Source organism: Chlorocebus sabaeus, chromosome 20, assembly GCF_047675955.1.
Source record: "Chlorocebus sabaeus isolate Y175 chromosome 20, mChlSab1.0.hap1, whole genome shotgun sequence".
In the NCBI taxonomy this organism is placed as follows: domain Eukaryota; kingdom Metazoa; phylum Chordata; class Mammalia; order Primates; family Cercopithecidae; genus Chlorocebus; species Chlorocebus sabaeus.
The window spans coordinates 134077651-134096581 of NC_132923.1; the positions used below are offsets into that span (position 1 = coordinate 134077651).

An 18931-nucleotide genomic window follows, 5' to 3' on the forward strand; every position below is an offset into this window, starting at 1 on the left:
ATCCACCAGTAATCTACCTGCCCACCAGAGCGAAATCAGCCCCCTTGCAGGACAGCACCACAGCCCTGTCTACCACATGCCAGACACAGAGCCCAGCACAAAACCAAGAACTGCTAGGCACGCAGAGAACCAGGGAAATGGGACCAATCATAAGAGAAGAAGCACCTCATAGAAACAGACCCAGAGATGGCTTAGATGTTTGGAATTTACACACAGGGGCTTTTAAAAGCAGTGACATAAACATGTAAAAGAACTGTTTGCTATAATGAGTGAGCTGATGGAGAATTGTAGTAGAGGAATGCAAAAAAAAAAAAAAAAAAGTAATAATCAAGTGGAGATCCTAGAGCTGAAAAGCAGAATATCTGGAATTAAAAACTCACTAGGAAGGCATATCAGCAGATCGGAAACTGCCAAAGCAGGACTAGTGAACTCGAGGATAGACCAAAGAAAATTATCCAATCTAAGGAACAGCAGGGAAAAAAAAACAAAACAAAACTCCCTTTCAAATGATGAGAGCTGAACTGAGCATCATGACTCACACCTGTAATTCCGGTACTTTGGGAGGGTGAAGTGGCAGCATCACTTAAGCCCAGGAGTTTGAGACCAGCCTGGGTGACAGAGTGAGACTCTCTCTCAAAAAACAAAAAAAAGAAATTTTTTTTTTAGACGAAATGGAGTCTCACTCTGTCGCCTAGGTTGGAGTGCAGTGGCACAATCTCAGCTCACTGCAACCTCTGCCTCTTGGGATCAACCAATTCTCCTGCCTCAGCCTCCTGAGTAGCTGGGATGACAGGCATGTGCCCCCACGCCCAGCTAATTTTTGTATTTTTATTATATTTTTAGTAGAGACGAGGTTTCACCATCTTGGCCAGGATGGTCTCGATCTCCTGACCTCTGGATCCACCCGCCTCGGCCTCCCAGTGTGCTGGGATTACAGGTGTGAGCCACTGCACCTGACTTCTAAAAAATTTTTAAAAATTAAAAAAATAAATGAAGAAAACTTCAGCAACCAGTGGGACAATTTCAGGCCATCTAGCATACGTGTGATTGGACTCCCAGAGGATACGGAGAATGAATGGGGCAAATATACACAGGTACATGAAGAAATAACAGCAGAAAAATTCCCAAGACGCTCAACAAATCCTGAGAGGAAAAGCACAAAGAGAACCACCCCTAAGAAGGCACATCTTGGTCAAGTTCCTGAAAACAATAGATAAAGAGAACATCTTAAAAGCAACCAGAGGAGTGAGTAAATGACATACAACAATGTGAGTGACAGCAGATTTGTCCCGGAAACAATGGAATCCAGAAGACAGTGGGACAGCATCTTTAAGGCACTAAAAGAAAAAAGTACCGACCCAGAATTACCCATATTGTTAAAATGTCCTTCAGAAACGACGGTGAAATTAAAGACCCGTTACACAAATGGAAGCTGAGAGATCCGTCATCATTGAACGGTACCATAGCAGATCCTGAGGGAAGGTGGTGAAATTGAAGAGAACGGATGCCTGATAGAAATTCTCTGCTGGAAGAAATGAAAAGCATCTGCAAATACAAAAGGATGTATTTATTTCTTCTTTTAATTGCTTTGAACAAAGCTATCTAAATTAAAAATAGGCTTGGTGTGGTGGCTCACACCTGTAATCCCAGCACTTTGGGAGGCCAAGGTGGGAGGATTGCTTGAGACCAGGAGTTTGATACCAGCCTAAGCAATATATCAAGACCCCATTTCTACAAAAAGTTTTTAAAATTAGCTGGGTATGGTGGCATGCACCTGTGGTCCCAGCTACTCAGGAGGCAGAAGTGGGAGGATCACTTAAACCCAGGAGTTCAAGGTCGCAGTGAACCAAGATCACACCACTGCACTCCAGTCTGGGCAACAGAGAGAGACCCTGTCTCAAAATATACATATAATTAATTGACTTGAAATAATGCACTACATGAGGAAATGTATTACTCAGTGTATGACAACAATAACACAAACTGTGGGATAATGGAAGTTACTGCTATGAGGATCTCACATTTTAGGTAAAGTGGCACCATATCAACTGTACATAGACTGTGGTAGGGTGCTCACCTGGGAGCTGGGGACTTGTTCATAGCTGTAAGGCTACGTATTGTAATCTGCAAGGCAATTGCTAGAAAGATAATATAAAGAGGCATAGTTAGGGCCAGGTGCAGTGGCTCACACCTGTAATCCCAGCACTTTGGGAGGCCGAGGCAGGTGGATCACTTGAGATCAGGAGTTCGAGACCAGCCTGGACAACATGGTGAAACCCCGTCTCTATTAAAAACACAAAAATTAGCTGGGCATGGTGGTGGTACACCTGTAATCCCAGCTACTCAGGAGGCTGAGGCAGGAGAATTGCTTGAACCTGGGAGGTGGAGGTTGCAGTGAGCCAAGATTGTACCACTGCACTCCAGCCTGGGTGACACAGCAAGACTCCATCTCAAAATACAAATAAAAATTAAAAAAACAAGAAAGAAAGATACAAGCAAACAAGCAAATAGGACACCTGGAGAACCAAGAGAAGGACAGCCTTGAAGAGGCTCTAGTGGTCCCCTGCTGATGGCCAGGTCAAAGGTCAGATGCAAATGACTTATCCTGATCAATCCACTGATCACCAGCACTCCCCTGAACAGGCCCAGCCTCTGCCCTGGCTTCCCGTCTGTGGTCAGGGCCTCTGCAAACCTCTTCTCCCTCCCTGCCTCCAGATGGCATGCCCAGTGCTCGGCTCTCCTACCCATGTGCCCACCAGCCTCAGGCACCAGCCCAAGTTCACTTCTGCATCCTGCAGGCTCTCCCTCAGGGTGTGCCTTGGCCGGCTCCACCCTCATCTCTCCCTTGGCAGACCTCTGACCTCTGCCCCAACTGGCTGCCACCCTGTGTCCTGCCTTGTATTGTGCACCAGATGGGCTGGGCACCCTCCTTCCGCCACTCCTGGGAGTTGTGGGACGGCAGTAACGGGGGTTTCTACACTTCCGGCGTCCCCAAGGCCACACGCACTGGGAGGAGCACCCGGATACCCACGGAGATGCAGCATCCCCTGCTGGGAGGTGACAGATGCCTCTGTGGGGAGGGACAGGCGTGGAGGGAGCCAGCCACAAGCTGGGAGAGCGAGGGACCCAGGGAGGGCTCGCAGACCGCAGGTAGCCTCAGGAGACGGAAATTAGCAGCATTTGGCCTCAGAAAAGGGGTTCTGGGCCTGACAACTTTCAGGGTCAAGGTCAGCGAGCTGGGTCCTTTCAAATGCTAACCAGAATCAGGAGGGATGGTAGGAGGCTGCAGCCACAGGAAAGCAGGAAGGGGCAGGAAGCTGGATGTTCAGACCCTCTAGGACCCCAAGGAGAAGATCAGGGAATGAGAAAGACAGAGCCAGCCCTCCTACTCTGACCCTCCACCCAGTCTCTCCACCTAGGACAACTCTGCACCCGCCCACCCTCCCACCTTGCAGGAAGCCGTAGACGACATCCTCTCTGCTCTGAAGCTCAGCACCGGGACCGTGGTCCCTGAGCTCCGCTCTCTGAAGCCGGAAGCCCAGGCTCTCATCACACAGGGCCTCTACTCCCGCTGCCGGGCCCTTCTGAGCCAGCTGCTGGACACTGGGGCCCCTCTCGAGGACGAGGACACCCAAGGCCTCCTTGCTGTGGGGCAGGCACTGATCAAAATCGATGCGGGGCAACTGGACTGGCACCTCCTCCTGGTGGACATTCTCATGGCACAGGGTATGTGGCAGCCCCAAGGTGGGAAACACAGGGTCTGGGCTTCTGTCCCTGCTCCTCTGACCTCTGTATCCTTTTCTATAAAATGGAAGAAAGAGATGTGGACCACAATAGCTTCCAAGGTCCCTTCCACCCCAAATCCCGTGACCTCTGGCCCTGCTCCCTGTGTGAGGCCTGGTGTTCAAAAGGCTCTCCTCTCTTTACCCGGCTGGCTCTTTGCTTGCAATGGAGGAGAAACTGAGGCATGATCTTGGTCCATAAATGGTCTCGGACCCTGAGCCCCCTCATTGATTCACACACCTCCAGCTGTTGTTTATCAGGCACCCATGGGATGCCAGGCCCTGTTCCAGGAGGAACTGTCATAAGCCCCATGTGCCAACATGCAGGCCTTTCCTGCAGATTTCCACATCCCCCTGGTGATGTGGAAACCATTTCACCGCTAATTCCCAAGGCAAGCTCTCTCTGCAGTCTGCATTTGCCCACCAAGGGCTTCAGGGACTCCAGGGCTGCTCCCCGCATGCTAGTCTGCACCAGCAGGCCCAGGGTTTGCCTCTAGTTGCTCGGGAGAGAAAGCAGCCCCTTGTAGTGTCCATGGTGAGGGGGCTCAGCATCGTGGAGTGGGGTCAGAGGTGAGTCCCTGTGACCTGCCTGGAATCATGGTGCACCTCTGCTCCCAGCTCCTTCTTCCTGGGGCTGAGCCATCATCACCTCCCTGCAAGCCAGCATAGGGCAGGGAAGGAGCGGCCAGCAAGTCTGAGCTCTCTTGCACCTCTGCCCCACTCCACACACGGACTGTCCCTCCTGAATCCCTGACAGGCAGCTATGAGGAGGCTGGCACCCACCTGGAAAAAGCCCTGCACCCTGCCCCAACGTCAGAGGCAGCCCGGGCCCGGCTGGGCCTGCTCCGGCTCAAGAAGGGAGACGTGCCAGCGGCTGCACGGGACCTGCAGGGCCTGGCCGAGGTGGATGCCCCAGATCTCAGCTGCCTGCTGCATCTTCTGCAGGCCTCAGAGCGGCAGAGCCTTGCCCAGGTGCACAAAGAACCCCACGGATCTCCCACGCCAACCTTCCCCAGCACACAGGCATGAGACCCCTGGGCCGTCCACCCGGGCAGCCCTTCTTCAGTCTCTGCGGTTGGGTTTTCAGTTGGGTTTGGGGTGGGGTGAGAGACACCCAGTTCTGCCCCAGGAAGACAGTCTCTGGCCATCTTGGCCCTACAACCCCACTGACTTCTCAGCCTCTTTGTATGGGATGTATAAGCCACAGGTGACTTGGGTGCAAGAGAGGGAAGGGGACCTTGCCCTCAGGGCCAGACCAAGCCAGCCAGGGGCACCTTCCCTGGCAGGAAGCCCACCCCAAGCCCAAGGCAGGCCTGGAGAAGGCACGTGGGGGCAAGGCAGGCCGGGAAAAGCCACGTGGGGGCAAGGCAGGCCGGGAAAAGCCACGTGGGGGCAAGGCAGGCAGGGAAAAGGCACGTGGGGGCAAGGCAGGCCGGGAAAAGGCACGTGGGGGCAAGGCAGGCTTTGGGGTCCCAGACACTCAGAACTACACCCCGGTGGGGCCTGGATAGGATTTCACCTCTTTAATGCTTCCTGACACCAGCGGGTTCTAGCACTCGGGGGCCACTTAGGAAAACAGAAACCACGCTAGGAAGAACAGAGGGATCTCATGGCGGGGTCTGGGCTACACCAGTGTTTAAGGGGCAGTTCGGTGATGCGGAGGGGGCGCCGCCGCTCTGGGCTGAAGAGCAAGGCTGAGATCGGGTTACCGGGACCTGGAGGAGACGGCCGGGCTGGGGGTCTCAGAGCTCCCAGAGGGACGGGGGGTTTCGGAGCCAGGAGGAGGGGGCTGTGCTGGGGTCTTCGAGCTGGAAGGAGGGCATGGCAGGGGGCGGGAAGCCTGGCTGGGGCCATGGTCCTGGAGCCCAGAGGCGGCGGCTAGATGGGGTCTCCTGGGCGGGGGTCACGGAGCCCGGAGGCGGGGCTGGGCAGGGGTCTCCGAGGCTGCAGACTGGGGCTGGGCGGCGGCGCCAGGAGGTGGCTCCTGGCCGAGGCGAGAATCTGCGGGACGCGAAATGGTTGCCTGGAGACGCGGACCGACCCGGAAGTGAGCGGTTTCGCCCCGCTTCCTGCGCCCGGTCCCCCGGCAGGCGGACCCCTCCGGGTGGCACTGCGCCTGCGCGGCCCGAGCCGCGGGATCAGGGGCATCTGGGGTCAGATTGAGCCCCCTTCCCCGTGGGGGCGGCCCCGGGCACTCCCGGGGTCCGACAGCTGCTCGGGGCCGCGCCCTCCTGCTGCCATGGACCTGGCCCAAATGTGCGGGGCCTGTGCGGACCGAGGCTTCGCGACCATCCCGGGCCGTGAGCTACGTGTCGGGGGCGGGGGGATCAGGTGCCTCGGCCCGGAGAGGGGCGGTCCCGCGGGCCGCACAGCAGGCCAGGGACGTGGGTTCGAGCCCCTGCCTTGCTCAGCGCCGCTCACAGCTGGCAGAAGAGGCCACACTGTGCCCCGCGGGAGCCCAGCAGCAAAGCCGGGGCCGTGGGACCCCCTCACCCCCCAGCACGGACCCTGGGCATGGACCTGGGCTTCACGCCCTGCAGCCGCGCCCGGCGGGGTCCTGAGTGCGCTGCGCTCCTCGCGGGAGGGAGCGTGGAGGACCGCCTGGCTGCTGGAAGAGAGGCAGGGCCAGCGAGAAAGGCGGGGCCTGCACCGTGGCGTGTTCCTCAGGCGGTGGGGAGCCCTTGCAGGTTCTTGAGCAGAGGAGGAGCCCAGTGAGGCAAGCGGATTTCTGGTCGTGGTTGACTCTGAAGAAACTGGGTCACAGATGAGGCAATTGGGTCTGGGTGGGTTCAGGAAAGTGCCTGGGAGGAGTGGGGGCGCAGACAGGCCTAGTCAGCAGCCACCCACAGCAGAGGCTGTGCCCTCCGTCCAGCAGCCCCAGGAGGAGGGTCTAGGGTGCTCAGAGACCAGGCAAGGGCCATGTCTGCCCTGAGACCTGGGACAGCCTTCAGAAGGTGGGCAGAGTGGAAAGGCTGGGCAGCAGCCACCTCAGAGGGCCTGTTGGAGAGGTGACTTGGCCCAGAGGGACGGAGGGAGGAGGCTGCTGTGGTCACCCAGGCAAGGGAACCTGGGCCCAGCTGGTGGGGTAGTAGGGCTGCCAGGAGGGGACCATGAGAAGGTAAATCCAGGTCCCTGATCCGAGGCCCAGGGAGAAGAGCAGTGGGCAAGGATGCCAGGCCTTGGACTGCCGCTGGACCTCCAAGGGTCAGAACAGCACTTTGGCAGCTTCTGGGGCAGTGAGAATTACAGGGAAGGGTCCTCTACCCTGGGTCCCCCCTCCTGCCCTTGCCCGTGGTCAGCCAGCCCCTCCAGAAGCAGCGGGCAGCTCCTGTGCAGCCCGGGGCCCTGCCCTACCCAGGGAGCCAGCAGAGGCTGGCTTTGCAGAAGAACGCTGCAGGGCAGGGGTGGCCGGGCTTCTGAGGCTGACCCCACTCTCCCTGCCTCTCTCTGTGTCCTCTGTGCAGGCTGCAGCCTGGGAAGCCGGCACCCTACTGGACGCAGGGCAACCCAGGCGGGCGCTGGGCTACTGCTCACTGTCTGTCCTGGCCGGTGGCAGCAGTGCCTGTCACCTGCGTCTACGGGCCACCTGCCTGGCCGAGCTGCAGGAGTTTGGCCGGGCCCTCAGGGACCTGGACCATGTGCTCCAGGAGACTCTGGGGGACAGTGACCTCCCAAGGCGGGCAGAAGATTTCTGCTGTCAGGGTCGCCTGCTGCTGAGCCTGGGAGATGAGGCAGCCGCCGCAGGGGCCTTTGTCCAGGCCCTGAAGCTAGCGCCCACCTGGGCCCAGAACAGCCTGCGTAAGCAGCCAGGCCGGGGCCCCACCGCAAGCATGTTCCTCCTTCGTGGGCAGTGCTGCCTGGAAGAGCAGTGTCACACAGAGGCCTGGACGGCGGCCGAGAGTGGCCTCCTGGTGGACCCCGACCACCGCGGCTTGAAGAGACTGAAGGCCAGAATCCGGAGGGAGGCATCCGCAGGCTGCTGGCTCCAGTGACTGGGCCCGACCCCCTCCCAGCCCTAATCACAGGCCCACCCTAGCACCTGCACCCAATGTCCAGGCCCAGGAGTGCACCCAGCTCCCCAAATCGGGGAGGTACCCGCCTTGCCCTCCCCACACCCCCTTCCCAGCCCTCCCCACACCCCCCTTCCCAGCCCTCCCCACACCCCCTTCCCAGCCCTTCCCACACCCCCCTTCCCAGCCCTCCCCACACCCCCCTTCCCAACCCTCCCCACACCCCCTTCCCAGCCCTCCCCACACCCCCTTCCCAACCCTCCCCACATCCCCCTTCCCAACCCTCCCCAAATCCCCCTTCTCAGCCCTCCCCACACCCCCTTCCCAGCCCTCCCCACACCCCCTTCCCAGCCCTCCTCACACCCCAATTCCCAGCCCTTCCCACACCCCCTTTCCCAACCCTCCCGTTCCCAGCCCTCCCCACACCCCCTTCCCAGTCCTCCCCATATCCCCCTTCCCAGCCCTCTCCACATCCCCTTCCCAGCCCTCCCCACACCCTGCTTCCCTACCCCAGCATGAGTCAGTGTTGGACAGCCAGCCTCATGCCTTTTTGCCTTGGGAAGGAAAGGGGACAGCTTCCTACTTACATGAAGGGACCATCCTAGAAGCGTCACATTCCCTTCTACCACCAGCAACCTCATCCCGGAAGTTGGGGCCCTCTTGGCCCACACCTGGGGCTCAGACCTTGAAGCAGCAGCCCCAGGTCTTGTCCCTGGTCTGGGATCAGGTTGGAGAGGATTGAGGCCAGACTCCTGGGGCCTTTGGGGAGACGGTACCAGCCCCAGAAGCCCTTCCTTGGCTGTGAAGCTGCATTTTGCTTGGACCCTGGCCTGAGCCTGGGGCTGGCTTCCAGTAGAGCCTGGACCCTCCCCAGAGACAGAGCTCCCAAATGGGCCCAGTCAGCCCATACCCCAAGCTGACCTTTCAGGGTGCTTTTCATGGGGGTCCTTCATCAAGAACCCAGTGCGCTGGGGGTAAACTCCTTCCCTCCTCCACAGGCCCCTCCCTTCCAAGCAGAGGGACCACCGAGGGGCCCTGATGAGCACAGTCCCCAGGCTCCCACCAGACTTGTCTCCCAAAGCTGCTGGAAGGTATCAGTGCTTCCACAGAGCGAGAGAACAGCTTGTTCCTATACGTGGGTTAAACGTCCCCAGGCCTTGCAGCTGCCAGTGAGCTCGGGGACTTCTGGGCGGGGCAGAGGCGGCCAGCCTTTGCCCATCACTGTGAGTGTCACAGACTGAGGCCTCAGCCCAGGGCTTTCTCTCGTGGCCATGGGTGAGAGACAAGCTGGGCGGGCTGGCTTGATGCAAAGCGTGCCCCCGAGCCCTGCCTGACTTCACCCTGGGGAGACAAGGCCACCACCCCCGTCCTGGCTTCTCTCTCCTCCTGGGCACTTGCATTTGTCATCAGCTCTAGGGGATCATGGAGGTTGCAACCACAAAATTCAGACAGGTGACCTGGCCAGTGACACTGGTGACAATGGTCACCTGCCACACAGCCTCTCAGCTCAGGTGGCCACACTCCTCTGCCCCTGCCCCCTTCCTCTCCCAGGTGAATCTTGACCACACCTGTGCCATTCTCTCTTATTCAACTCTGCGATAAATCTAAAAAAAAAAGCCTCTTTTTAGGAGAGTGAAAGGAAAATAAATCTTGGGGCCCAAAAATCACTAAGCTAAAGGGAAAAGTCAAGCTGGGAACTGCTTAGCGCAAGCCTGCCTCCCATTCCATTCAAAGTCATTCCCTTGCTCCCTGAGATAGATGCATATCTGATTGCCTTCTTTGGAAAGGCTCATCAGAAACTCAAGAGTGTAACTCCATGTTATGTATGTTGATTGATGTCTCATGTCTTCCTAAAATGTATGAAACCAAGCTGTGCTCTGACCACCTTGGGCACATGTTGTCAGGACCTCCTGAGGCTGTGGCACAGGCGTGCATCCTTAATTTTGGCAAAATAAACTTCCCAAATTGACTGAGACCTGTCTCTGATTTATTGTAGTTCACAAGTGAGGGGGCAGAGGCTCCAGCTACGAGGGATGGGTTGGTGGCTCAATGACAGATTCTGGGGCAGCGGGACCACCGGGCCCCTTCCCTCCTGTCCTGGATACACAGGGCCTGACTTCAGGAGGCAGCTGGCAAGAAAGGTGGGGACCCTAGAGGCCCGGCTGTCGTCCCAGCACCCAGTGTGCCTCAGAAATGCTGGTGAGCCTCTTCCGACCTGTGCGTCTTCTCTAAGTGGGGCTCCTCATTCCTGCCCAGAGCATAGCTGGGCAGACTTAGGGGAGAGGCCCTGCTCCCAGTGGGCAGAGGAAATGCCTGTTGGGCATGTCTGGGCTGCACCAGAGCACAGGACCTGCCACCAGTAGCCCAGCCTGAGAGTGTGGGGCAGTCACAGGCAAGCATCTCCAGGGCCTGAGGGCAGCCCCCACGGCAGGGTGGACACAGCAACCTGGGTGAGGGCAGCCCCGCAGCAGTGTGGACAAAGGCTAGTGCCCTTGAGGCACACCCTGGCCCCAGGGCTGCTACAGGAAGCACTTCCCTGACCCCCGTCCCACCTGCCTCCTTGGATCCCTGAGCCAGGGCTTCTCTCCGGATCTCCACATCCCACAAGCTACCCTGAGAGCAGGACAGGCAGGGAACACCCATTTTCCCCCAATCTCCCTAGGAGATGAGATTAATGTCCACCTCTGGGGTGCTGGGCTCTGGCTATGCAGGTGTCTGGTGGGGGACTATCTATGCAGGTATTTGCGGGGGATGGTCTGTGTGGGTGTCTGGGTGGATGGTCTGTGTGGGTGTCTGGGTGAATGGTCTGTGTGGGTGTCTGGGGAGATGGTCTGTGTGGGTATCTGGGTGGATGGTCTGTGTGGGTGTCTGGGGGGATGGTCTGTGTGGGTGTCTGGGGGGACGGTCTGTGTGGGTGTCTGGGGGGATGGTCTGTGTGGGTGTTTGCGGGGGTGGTCTGTGTGGGTGTTTGGGAGGGTGGTCTGTGCGGGTGTCTCGGGGGACGGTCTGTGTGGGTGTTTGGGGGGAATGGTCTGTGTGGGTGTCTCGGGGGACGGTCTGTGTGGGTGTTTGGGGGACAGTCTGTGTGGGTGTTTGGGAGGGTGGTCTGTGTGGGTGTTTGGGGGGATGGTCTGTGTGGGTGTTGGGGAGGGTGGTCTGTGTGGGTGTCTCGGGGGACGGTCTGTGTGGGTGTTTGGGGGGAATGGTCTGTGCAGGTGTCTCGGGGGACAGTCTGTGTGGGTGTCTGGGGGGACGGTCTGTGTGGGTGTCTGGGGGGACGGTCTGTGTGGGTGTTTGGGGGGAATGGTCTGTGCGGGTGTCTAGGGGGACGGTCTGTGTGGGTGTTTGGGGGACGGTCTGTGTGGGTGTTTGGGGGACGGTCTGTGTGGGTGTCTGGGGGGAATGGTCTGTGTGGGTGTCTCGGGGGACGGTCTGTGTGGGTGTTTGGGGGACGGTCTGTGTGGGTGTTTGGGAGGATGGTCTGTGCGGGTGTCTCGGGGGAGAGTCATCTGTGCAGGTGTTCTGGAGGTCTGGGTTTGCACTGCCCCGGGCACCTGCAAGTCTGTGGTGTCCAGTGACTGGGGTAGGTCTAGGGGTCTGCAGCCTCCTTGGCCTTTAGCCTCTTTTCCCAGTTTCTCTTGTCTGGAAGGTGCCAGGCTAGGATCCGAGCCTCCTGCTGTCACCTAGAAGCAGGGAGAACCCGGGAATAAGAGGTCCCAAGTCTGGCAGCCCAGGTCACCAGGCGGTCTTGGGCCAGGCTGGGGGCTGCTGGGCTGGGCAGGCCTCGGGCTGGGGAAGGAGGAGCATGCACATGGCCGACCTCGGGGGGTTCAGAGTCCAGGGAGCCCCTGCTGAGAACAGGCCAGACTCCTGCGTCTGTTTCTCCCTCTGTGGCTTTGTACCTTAGAGACAAGAACACTGTGACATCCAGAAAGGGCCTGCTGGCACCAGGGCTGTCAGGCAGGTGGGCTTGGAAGGGCTCTGGCCTCTCCCCAGGGCAGGAGCCTCCAGCCAGGCTGGACCCTGGCCCACTCCCAGCTCCCCAGAAAGGGTGGTCCCAGCTTCTTGCTTGGCTGGCCTTGACCTTGTTTCCATTTGGGCCAGCAGCCCAGGCAGCCTGAGGCCAGACTGCAGCTCCTGGACTGGTTGCTGGGCTGGATGGCAGGGGGCTGCCAGGACAGCCAGCAGGCACCAGGGAGAGACCTCCCTGGCTCAGGGTGGTGTCTGGGATCTGATCCCAGCCTGGCTGCAGCTCAAAGCCTTTCTCCTCCCAGGGCCTGGCCAACCTAAAGGGCCATAGACAAAGCTTCCAACAGCACCCAGCGTGGGCGATCTGGCCAGGGCGGCCGTGAGGAGCAGTTTGCCATGGGACCCCTAGCTCTGTGGCCCAGCCCCGCCCAGATGCCCTGACACATCCCCAAGGCCTGGGCAGGAGGACTCATTCTGGGGATTCGGAAACAGAAGCTATGAACCTCATCAGGCCTGGAGAATCAGAAAGAGCCTGCTCTGCCCAGAACCCCCGTCCGCAAGCAGGGCTGGGTGCAGGGCTCACACTCTGATCGCTGAGGACCCCCACAAGCCACACAGCTGTCTGCCAGTGCCAGCTCCCCAGCCAGGGCTGCCCACCCTCTGTAGCTTGAGGTCTGAACCTCACAGGTTTTCTGTGGGCAGCGGGAAGCAGCCAAGCCCAGGCTAGTTTCTCTGTGTGGGACCCTCCTGGCAGCCGGCACCCACCCCCTTCAGGACCACCCCTTCCCCTTGCACCTTGGCAAGGTCCCCAGAACCCACCATCCTCCTTGGAGATTGAAAAGAAAGAACACCCAGGGTGAGGCCTTTGCAACCCCCTCACTGGGTGGTCAGGGGCAGAGCAGAGCCTGTGGAGTGGGAGAAGGGCCTGGCCTTCCTCTCAGCAGCCCCTGGGGCCCCATTGGACTGAAAGGTCAAGAGACAGAAGCAAGGGAGGAGGGTGGCTTGGGAGGCAGGGGCCAGAGACCCTGAGAAGGGCACCCATGAGGCAGGGCAGCCCAGGTGCCAAGAAGCTGCCTTTGGCCCCTCCCCCCACCCCCACAACACTCCCAGTGGAACCTCCTGACTCTGAGGCAGGAGTGACCGCCTCCAGGGAGCCCACGCCTGCATCACAAAGGAGGCCCGGAAGCCTGCAGGCAGCCTCAACTCAGCCCCAAGCCACTGCTCTCCCATCCCGGTCCCTGGAAATCCACCCACTTGGCCCAGCTCACCCCAACGCCAAGCCACTGGGTCCCAGTCTCCAGGGGCCTGACTGTGGGTGACGGCCACTCCTGAGTGAACAAAGGTGAGTTGTGCTGAAGGAGGCGCCTGGCCTGCTCTCCTGGGCCTTGAAACCCTCTCCAAGCGCCCAGCCCCTTTCTCACGAGGCTGGATGGGGTGCCCTGTGTGTCATCGCGCCTGTGCCGAGGCAGGCAGCCCCCTCTGGCATATGGTTTATCTTACCCAAAGGACCCGCTGTCCCCCATCCATAGTAACCTGGAGAGGCCAATAGTGTCCCCAGGGAGCCGCAGTGCCTTCGCCTAAGCAGACACACAACACCTGCCCTGGGTACTCGGCTCAATTTGAAGGTGTTTATTTGATGTGTGCCTTTGGGGCACATGGAGCCATCTGTGGATGCCTGCAGGACAGAATGAACTCAGGAAGCAAGACAGATACATTAATTCTGATTAAAGTAAGAAGTTCTCGGGGCCGGGCGCGGTGGCTCAAGCTTGTAATCCCAGCACTTTGGGAGGCCGAGACCGGTGGATCACGAGGTCAGGAGGTCGAGACCATCCTGGCTAAAATAGTGAAACCCCGTCTCTACTAAAAAATACAAAAAACTAGCTGGGCAAGGTGGCGGGCGCCTGTAGTTCCAGCTACTCGGGAGGCTGAGGCAGGAGAATGGCGTAAAAACCCGGGAGGCAGAGCTTGCAGTGAGCTGAGATCTGGCCACTGCACTCCAGCCTGGGCGACAGAGCGAGACTCCGTCTCAAAAAAAAAAAAAAGTTTGCGGAAGCCGAGCTCAGATTTGTCCGAATGATTGATCCATTCATTCATCATTCATTCATTCACTCAACAGATGTTGACCGAGGTCTCTGGGGTGGGGTTGCCCGTCTAGGTGAAGCGGCCCCCACAGAGGGAGCCCCTGCCCATGGAGCTCAGGGGGCTGAAGAAGTAGCGAAGGGATGTGGAGGTGGAGCCAGGAGTCCCTGGAGAGACACAGAGCAGGGGAGGGGATGAGGCTCCCCATGTTGAACCCAAGACCGGGCCAAGGGAGGCCCCACTGGGAAGGGGAACTTGGCAGGAATCTGGGCGGCCACCTGAGTGGGTGCGGAGGGTCAGGGGAGAAATCCAGGGGGACCTGCCTGAGGATAGGGGGAGGGCATAGTGAGAGGGGGAGGAGGGCCAGACAGGGTCCTGATATCAGGGCAAGGCCTGGCTCTTCCTCCAAGGGTTTCGCTACCAGGGGGCCAGGGAGCGATGACCTCTGACTCTAGTTACAGGCCCCTGGGCCCTGTGGTGGGGATCAGTGGGGGAGACAGACCCCTCAGGGGAGGTAATGGGCCCTGGAACAGGCAGTGAGTGGCAGGAATGAGAAAGGGTCCAACTGAGATGGGCTTGGAGGCTGAGGACTGGCGCAGGGTGTGGAGGCAGGCAAGGGAGGCAGATGACTCCAAAGTTCAGTTTCAGCCACTGGCAGGACAGGGGTGTCTAGGGGCACAGCAGAGGCCGTCAAAGGAAGCGTCTGCACAAACGCTGCAGTTCACAGGGCCAGGGACTGAGAGAGGTGGTTGAGGGGACAGGAAGGAAGGAGCGAGGGACCTGGAGGAGAGGTCCCTGTCGCAGCTCCTCACACAGCCAGAGGTCAGGGAGCCCTGGAAGAGTCGCCGAAATGAGCTAGCCGTGCCACCTTTGCAGGGTGTTGCCCAGACAGGCTAAGGGATGTCTAGAATCCCTCCGGGAGTCAGGGACAGAACTCAGGCAAGGCCCCACAGAAGGGCGTGGGTGGGGTATAGGGGGGCGGAAGCACATTTAGCCCAGGTGCTGGCAGTCTCAGCAGCCAGTCCCTGACCCTCCCGCAGGCAGGACTGGGCCTGGTTTCCTTTTGCTGCTCCCCCATTATCCGCCCTTCCTGGTACAGGGTTAGGCCTGGGGCTCGGCACAGCAGGTGTGTGATTGTGTGTGGTGACTGAAAGTGCTGGAAGCCCCAAGCACCCAACCGCTTCCCCAGGGCCGGGCAGCTTCCTAGCAGGGCTCTGAGTGCCGGCGAGGGATGTGCATATCCATGCATCTGCTCACATATGTGCACGCTCACACACACACACGCACAGCCACACACCAGAGCACACACACGCATGTGCATATCCACACACAATCATGCACATGCACACACGAGAGCACACGCACGCACATGCACTCACACACAGAGACACACATGAACACACGAGAGTACACACACATACATGCATATCCACACAATCATGGACACACACGCACGAGCATACACGCACACACGTGCACACTCACGCAGTCACTTGCACACACAAAAGCACATGCACACACGTGCACACACACATGCACAGATAAGAGTACACACACATGCATATCCACACACACCATCATGCACACACACACACGGGAGCACACGCACACATGTGCACAGTCACACATATGCATACATGAGAGTACCCACACACATGAGAGCACATACGTGCACACACACACATGCACACACCAGAGCACACGCACACGTTCACACTCATGTATAGTCATGCACATGCACACACCAGAACACATGCACATGTGGTGCATACAGTCATACACCAGAACATATGCACACACACAGTCATACATATGCACAGCCCAACCACATGTACACACTCATTTGCACATATGTGTACACTCAGGTTCACACTCACACACACACGTACTCACATGCACACTGGAGCACGCAGACTTGGGAGCCTCCTGAATCCGTGTCCTGTGCCCCCAACTCTTCCTGCCCAGCTCCCTGTCCTGCCTACAGCAGCTGCCTGTCCCCAGCCATGTGTTTTCAAGTGCTGCCCACTGCCCACCTGGCTCCAGGAGGTGTCCCCTCCATGGTAGCAAGGTCAGGGGACGACCAGAGCTGCACACCAGCCAGGTGGCTGCCAGGGCTGACGCTCAAGGCTGCCTGGCCCTGCAGGTCCCTTCCTGGCCCACGTAGTCACTGCCTGTGTGGGTACCTACTGCTCTGGTCTCGCCCATCGCTGGCTTCTGGGCTCCAACAGGAAAGGTGGGCTGGGAGCCCAGAAGCCCAAGTGGCCTCCCCGACAGCATCCCTGACCTAGCGCTCAGGCCCACAGCTCCAAGATCCCCAGCATGAGCAGCCCAGGCGGGCACCACTGCAGAGGTCCCTTGACAGCACAGGAACTGAGCCTCCTGGGTCCAGCTTGCCACCCCAAGCTGGGAGCAACCCAGTCCTAGAACCTCCATGCACTCAGAGACTCTGGCCCAGGGATAGTGTGGAAAGTCCCGGGACCCAGTCACCCAGGGTTGTGGGCTTGGAGAGGGAGACGGGAACAGAGTGTTCCAAAGGCACCCAGCGCCCGCTCCCTGCCAGCATCTGGCCCTTCCAGCCTCAGGCCGGGCTCGGGGAGCTCCACGCCCCTCTCCCCTGCCCTGGGCCTGCAGGTTCCTCCGCGGTGCTCTCCAGTCCAGAGCCCTGCTGATGGGGAAGTCCGAAGGCCCCGTGGGGATGGTGGAGAGCGCCGGCCGTGCTGGGCAGAAGCGCCCGGGCTTCCTGGAGGGGGGACTGCTGCTGCTGCTGCTGCTGGTGACCGCTGCCCTGGTGACCTTGGGTGTCCTCTACGCCGACCGCAGAGGTGAGTGCGGGTGCCCCGCCCCCGCCTGTCCCCGCGCCCGCTCTCTGCCCTCGCCCTGCTGCACCTGCTGCATGGTCCGCCTGCCCCCAGCCCGAGCCCGCCCGTCAGATGGGGCAGGCGGGTCTGCGCTGGGCACCCAGGGGCTCCCGGGGCCGAGCTGCGGACTCAGAGGCGGCGGGAGGAAAACTGACCTGCAGGGAGCCTGCAGCGCCTTCCAGAAAGCTCTGCCCCAGCCCGGACTCGCGCGCCCTGCTGCTGCGGCTCCGCACCCGCCGGCCTCCGCCTCCTCCACCGCCGCGGGACTCCCGGCGGTGGGGGGCACAGACCCGGCCCCCGCCCCTCCGCCCGCCCACTCCTTGCCTGGCCGCGCAGCCCCGGCTGGGGACCACCGGCCTCCGTGTCCCTCCCGCCGGCCGGGCTCACCTGGCTGCCGCCCTCCGCCGCTGCCATCCTGCGGAGAGACCTGAGGGTCCTGCAGCCCCCGCCTCGCTCAAGGCCGAGTCAGGTCACGGGACCACGGCGGGAGGGGACCACACTGGGGTCCCACTGAGACAGAGGCGTGACCAGGGCTGCTCGCTGGGACCTCAGGCTGTCCCAGGAACACCGCCCCCACGTCCACACTGATCCCTCTCTTGCTCTCCCCTCTCGGGTCATGGCCTCCCAGGCACTGCAGACCTGGTCACCTTCCAGCCGCCCCTGCCAGCCCCTCCGTAGGCACAACCCTGGTCCCTCTGAGCCGGGGCAGCGTGCACACATCGGGGAGCAATGCTCACCCCCGGGGCAGGTGCACAGGGCGCTCCCACGGTGGCAGGTACTGGACTCAGAGCTCACGGCGGACCTCGCACCCCAGGTCCAACAACGGGGCGCCCAAGCCTGTGTTACTAGAATGTCCCATCATGTCTGGAGCCCTCCACACTGCCTGGGACCACCCCTCCACCCCTGCGGGAGGCTATGTCTGTGAAGCAGAACGGGGAGCTGCCTGTGGATGTGCGGGGCGTCCCTGCCCAGGGCTGCCTGGCAGGGCCCATATGCAGTGTGACTGCTGCCCAGACCGCCATCCCTGGCCCTCTAGGGTCTCCCCCTGGGACAGAGGTGCCCTGCGACCTCCTCGGGCGCTGGGCAGTGGGGGACAGGAAGGCTCACTCACCCTGAAGAGCCCAGAGCCCAAGGGAAGCTCTGTTCAGAGCCCACAGGGCTCAAAACACCTGCTTTCCAGGCTTTCATAAAACAGGACTGACCCCTCACACACCCTCAGCTGTGGGGTAGGAGGGGGCCTCTCTCTTCTTCTGGGTCATGCCAAGAGGCCTGAGCCCACCCCTCCTGGAGAGACCCTCCCTGCCCAGCCCGGTGCCTTGGGAGTGCCCCACAGTGCCATGGATCTCAGCAAAGCCTGCATCCACCCGCTCCAGTGTGGAAACCGGCCCTGGACCCCTCGCTCCAGGGCAGCAGAGCCCTCTGTTCCCCCATCAAGACCCCTGTGTCCCCACAGGGATGACCCCACAGCTGACCTTGGCCTCAGTCCAGGATTGTTTCTGGAAGGTTTTCTAAGCAGTTATTATCATTTATTTCTACGTATTTTCTCATTTCCATTATGACTTTTTCATTGACTTATAAGTCATTTAGAAATTTTTTTTAATTTCCAGACATGAGTTTTTAGTTACTTTTTTAAAATTATTGATTTCTAACTTAATTGTGTTGTCAGAAACCACGGTTTATGCCATTATTTATGTGGTTCTTTCTTTGGTATTTGCTGGGCTTGCTTTGGAGCTAACACTTGACCAGTTTTACCAATAACCCCTGTGCACTGTGGAACAGGCTCAATCACCGAATGCTGAGTGACAGTGTCTAATACATCCACTAGATCAATCAAGTCTTCTACATATTGGCTTTTTTTCCATTCTCTTGATCTCAAAAGAATGAAAGATTTTGAAAGACCAGGAGAACGACTTCTTAAAATCATGTACTGAAGTGTACGTGTTAAATCTTGCACTAAAGAATCACCCCTTCTTGTAGTTACATCAAATCTTACGTAATTTACCTATTTAAGGTTATGTTATTACGTGAATGCAAATTTAGGTATGAATTACAAAATTAGTTTCATAAATTTAATAAATGTCATAGTAAGATACACGTATGAAGTTAATATATCTTTCACTGCATGTAACTGTGTAGTCTCCATTTCTGTCTTAACAAAGCTTTTTGCCTGAAATCCTGTTGCGCCTGACATGAGTGTTAGCTGCTCATTAGCATTTGCTTTGTGTATTTTTCC

At 58.9% G+C, this 18931-nt stretch overlaps 2 protein-coding genes and 1 long non-coding RNA gene across 3 annotated transcripts in view; 2 read left to right on the forward strand and 1 right to left on the reverse strand.

Annotated features, from left to right (window-relative positions):
• The window catches only part of TTC34 (tetratricopeptide repeat domain 34), a 34560-nt gene extending 26662 nt beyond the window's left edge, over nucleotides 1-7898 (forward strand). Inside the window, exons 6-8 of the mRNA XM_073008152.1 lie at nucleotides 3456-3726; nucleotides 4540-4754; nucleotides 7247-7898. Coding sequence (XP_072864253.1) covers nucleotides 3456-3726; nucleotides 4540-4754; nucleotides 7247-7774 — 1014 coding nt within the window. The 3' untranslated portion in view covers nucleotides 7775-7898. The remainder of the gene's footprint in view (nucleotides 1-3455; nucleotides 3727-4539; nucleotides 4755-7246) is intronic.
• Nucleotides 7899-8353: 455 nt separating this feature from the next.
• Nucleotides 8354-17286, reverse strand: LOC140709311 (uncharacterized). Its single transcript, XR_012089825.1, has 3 exons — nucleotides 17086-17286; nucleotides 13262-13436; nucleotides 8354-9396 (listed from the first exon to the last, which is right to left on the reverse strand). It is a non-coding gene; the product is annotated as an uncharacterized lncRNA (long non-coding RNA).
• The window catches only part of MMEL1 (membrane metalloendopeptidase like 1), a 42885-nt gene continuing 38874 nt past the window's right edge, over nucleotides 14921-18931 (forward strand). The window contains exon 1 of the mRNA XM_073007916.1: nucleotides 14921-16662. Coding sequence (XP_072864017.1) covers nucleotides 16509-16662 — 154 coding nt within the window. The 5' untranslated portion in view covers nucleotides 14921-16508. The remainder of the gene's footprint in view (nucleotides 16663-18931) is intronic.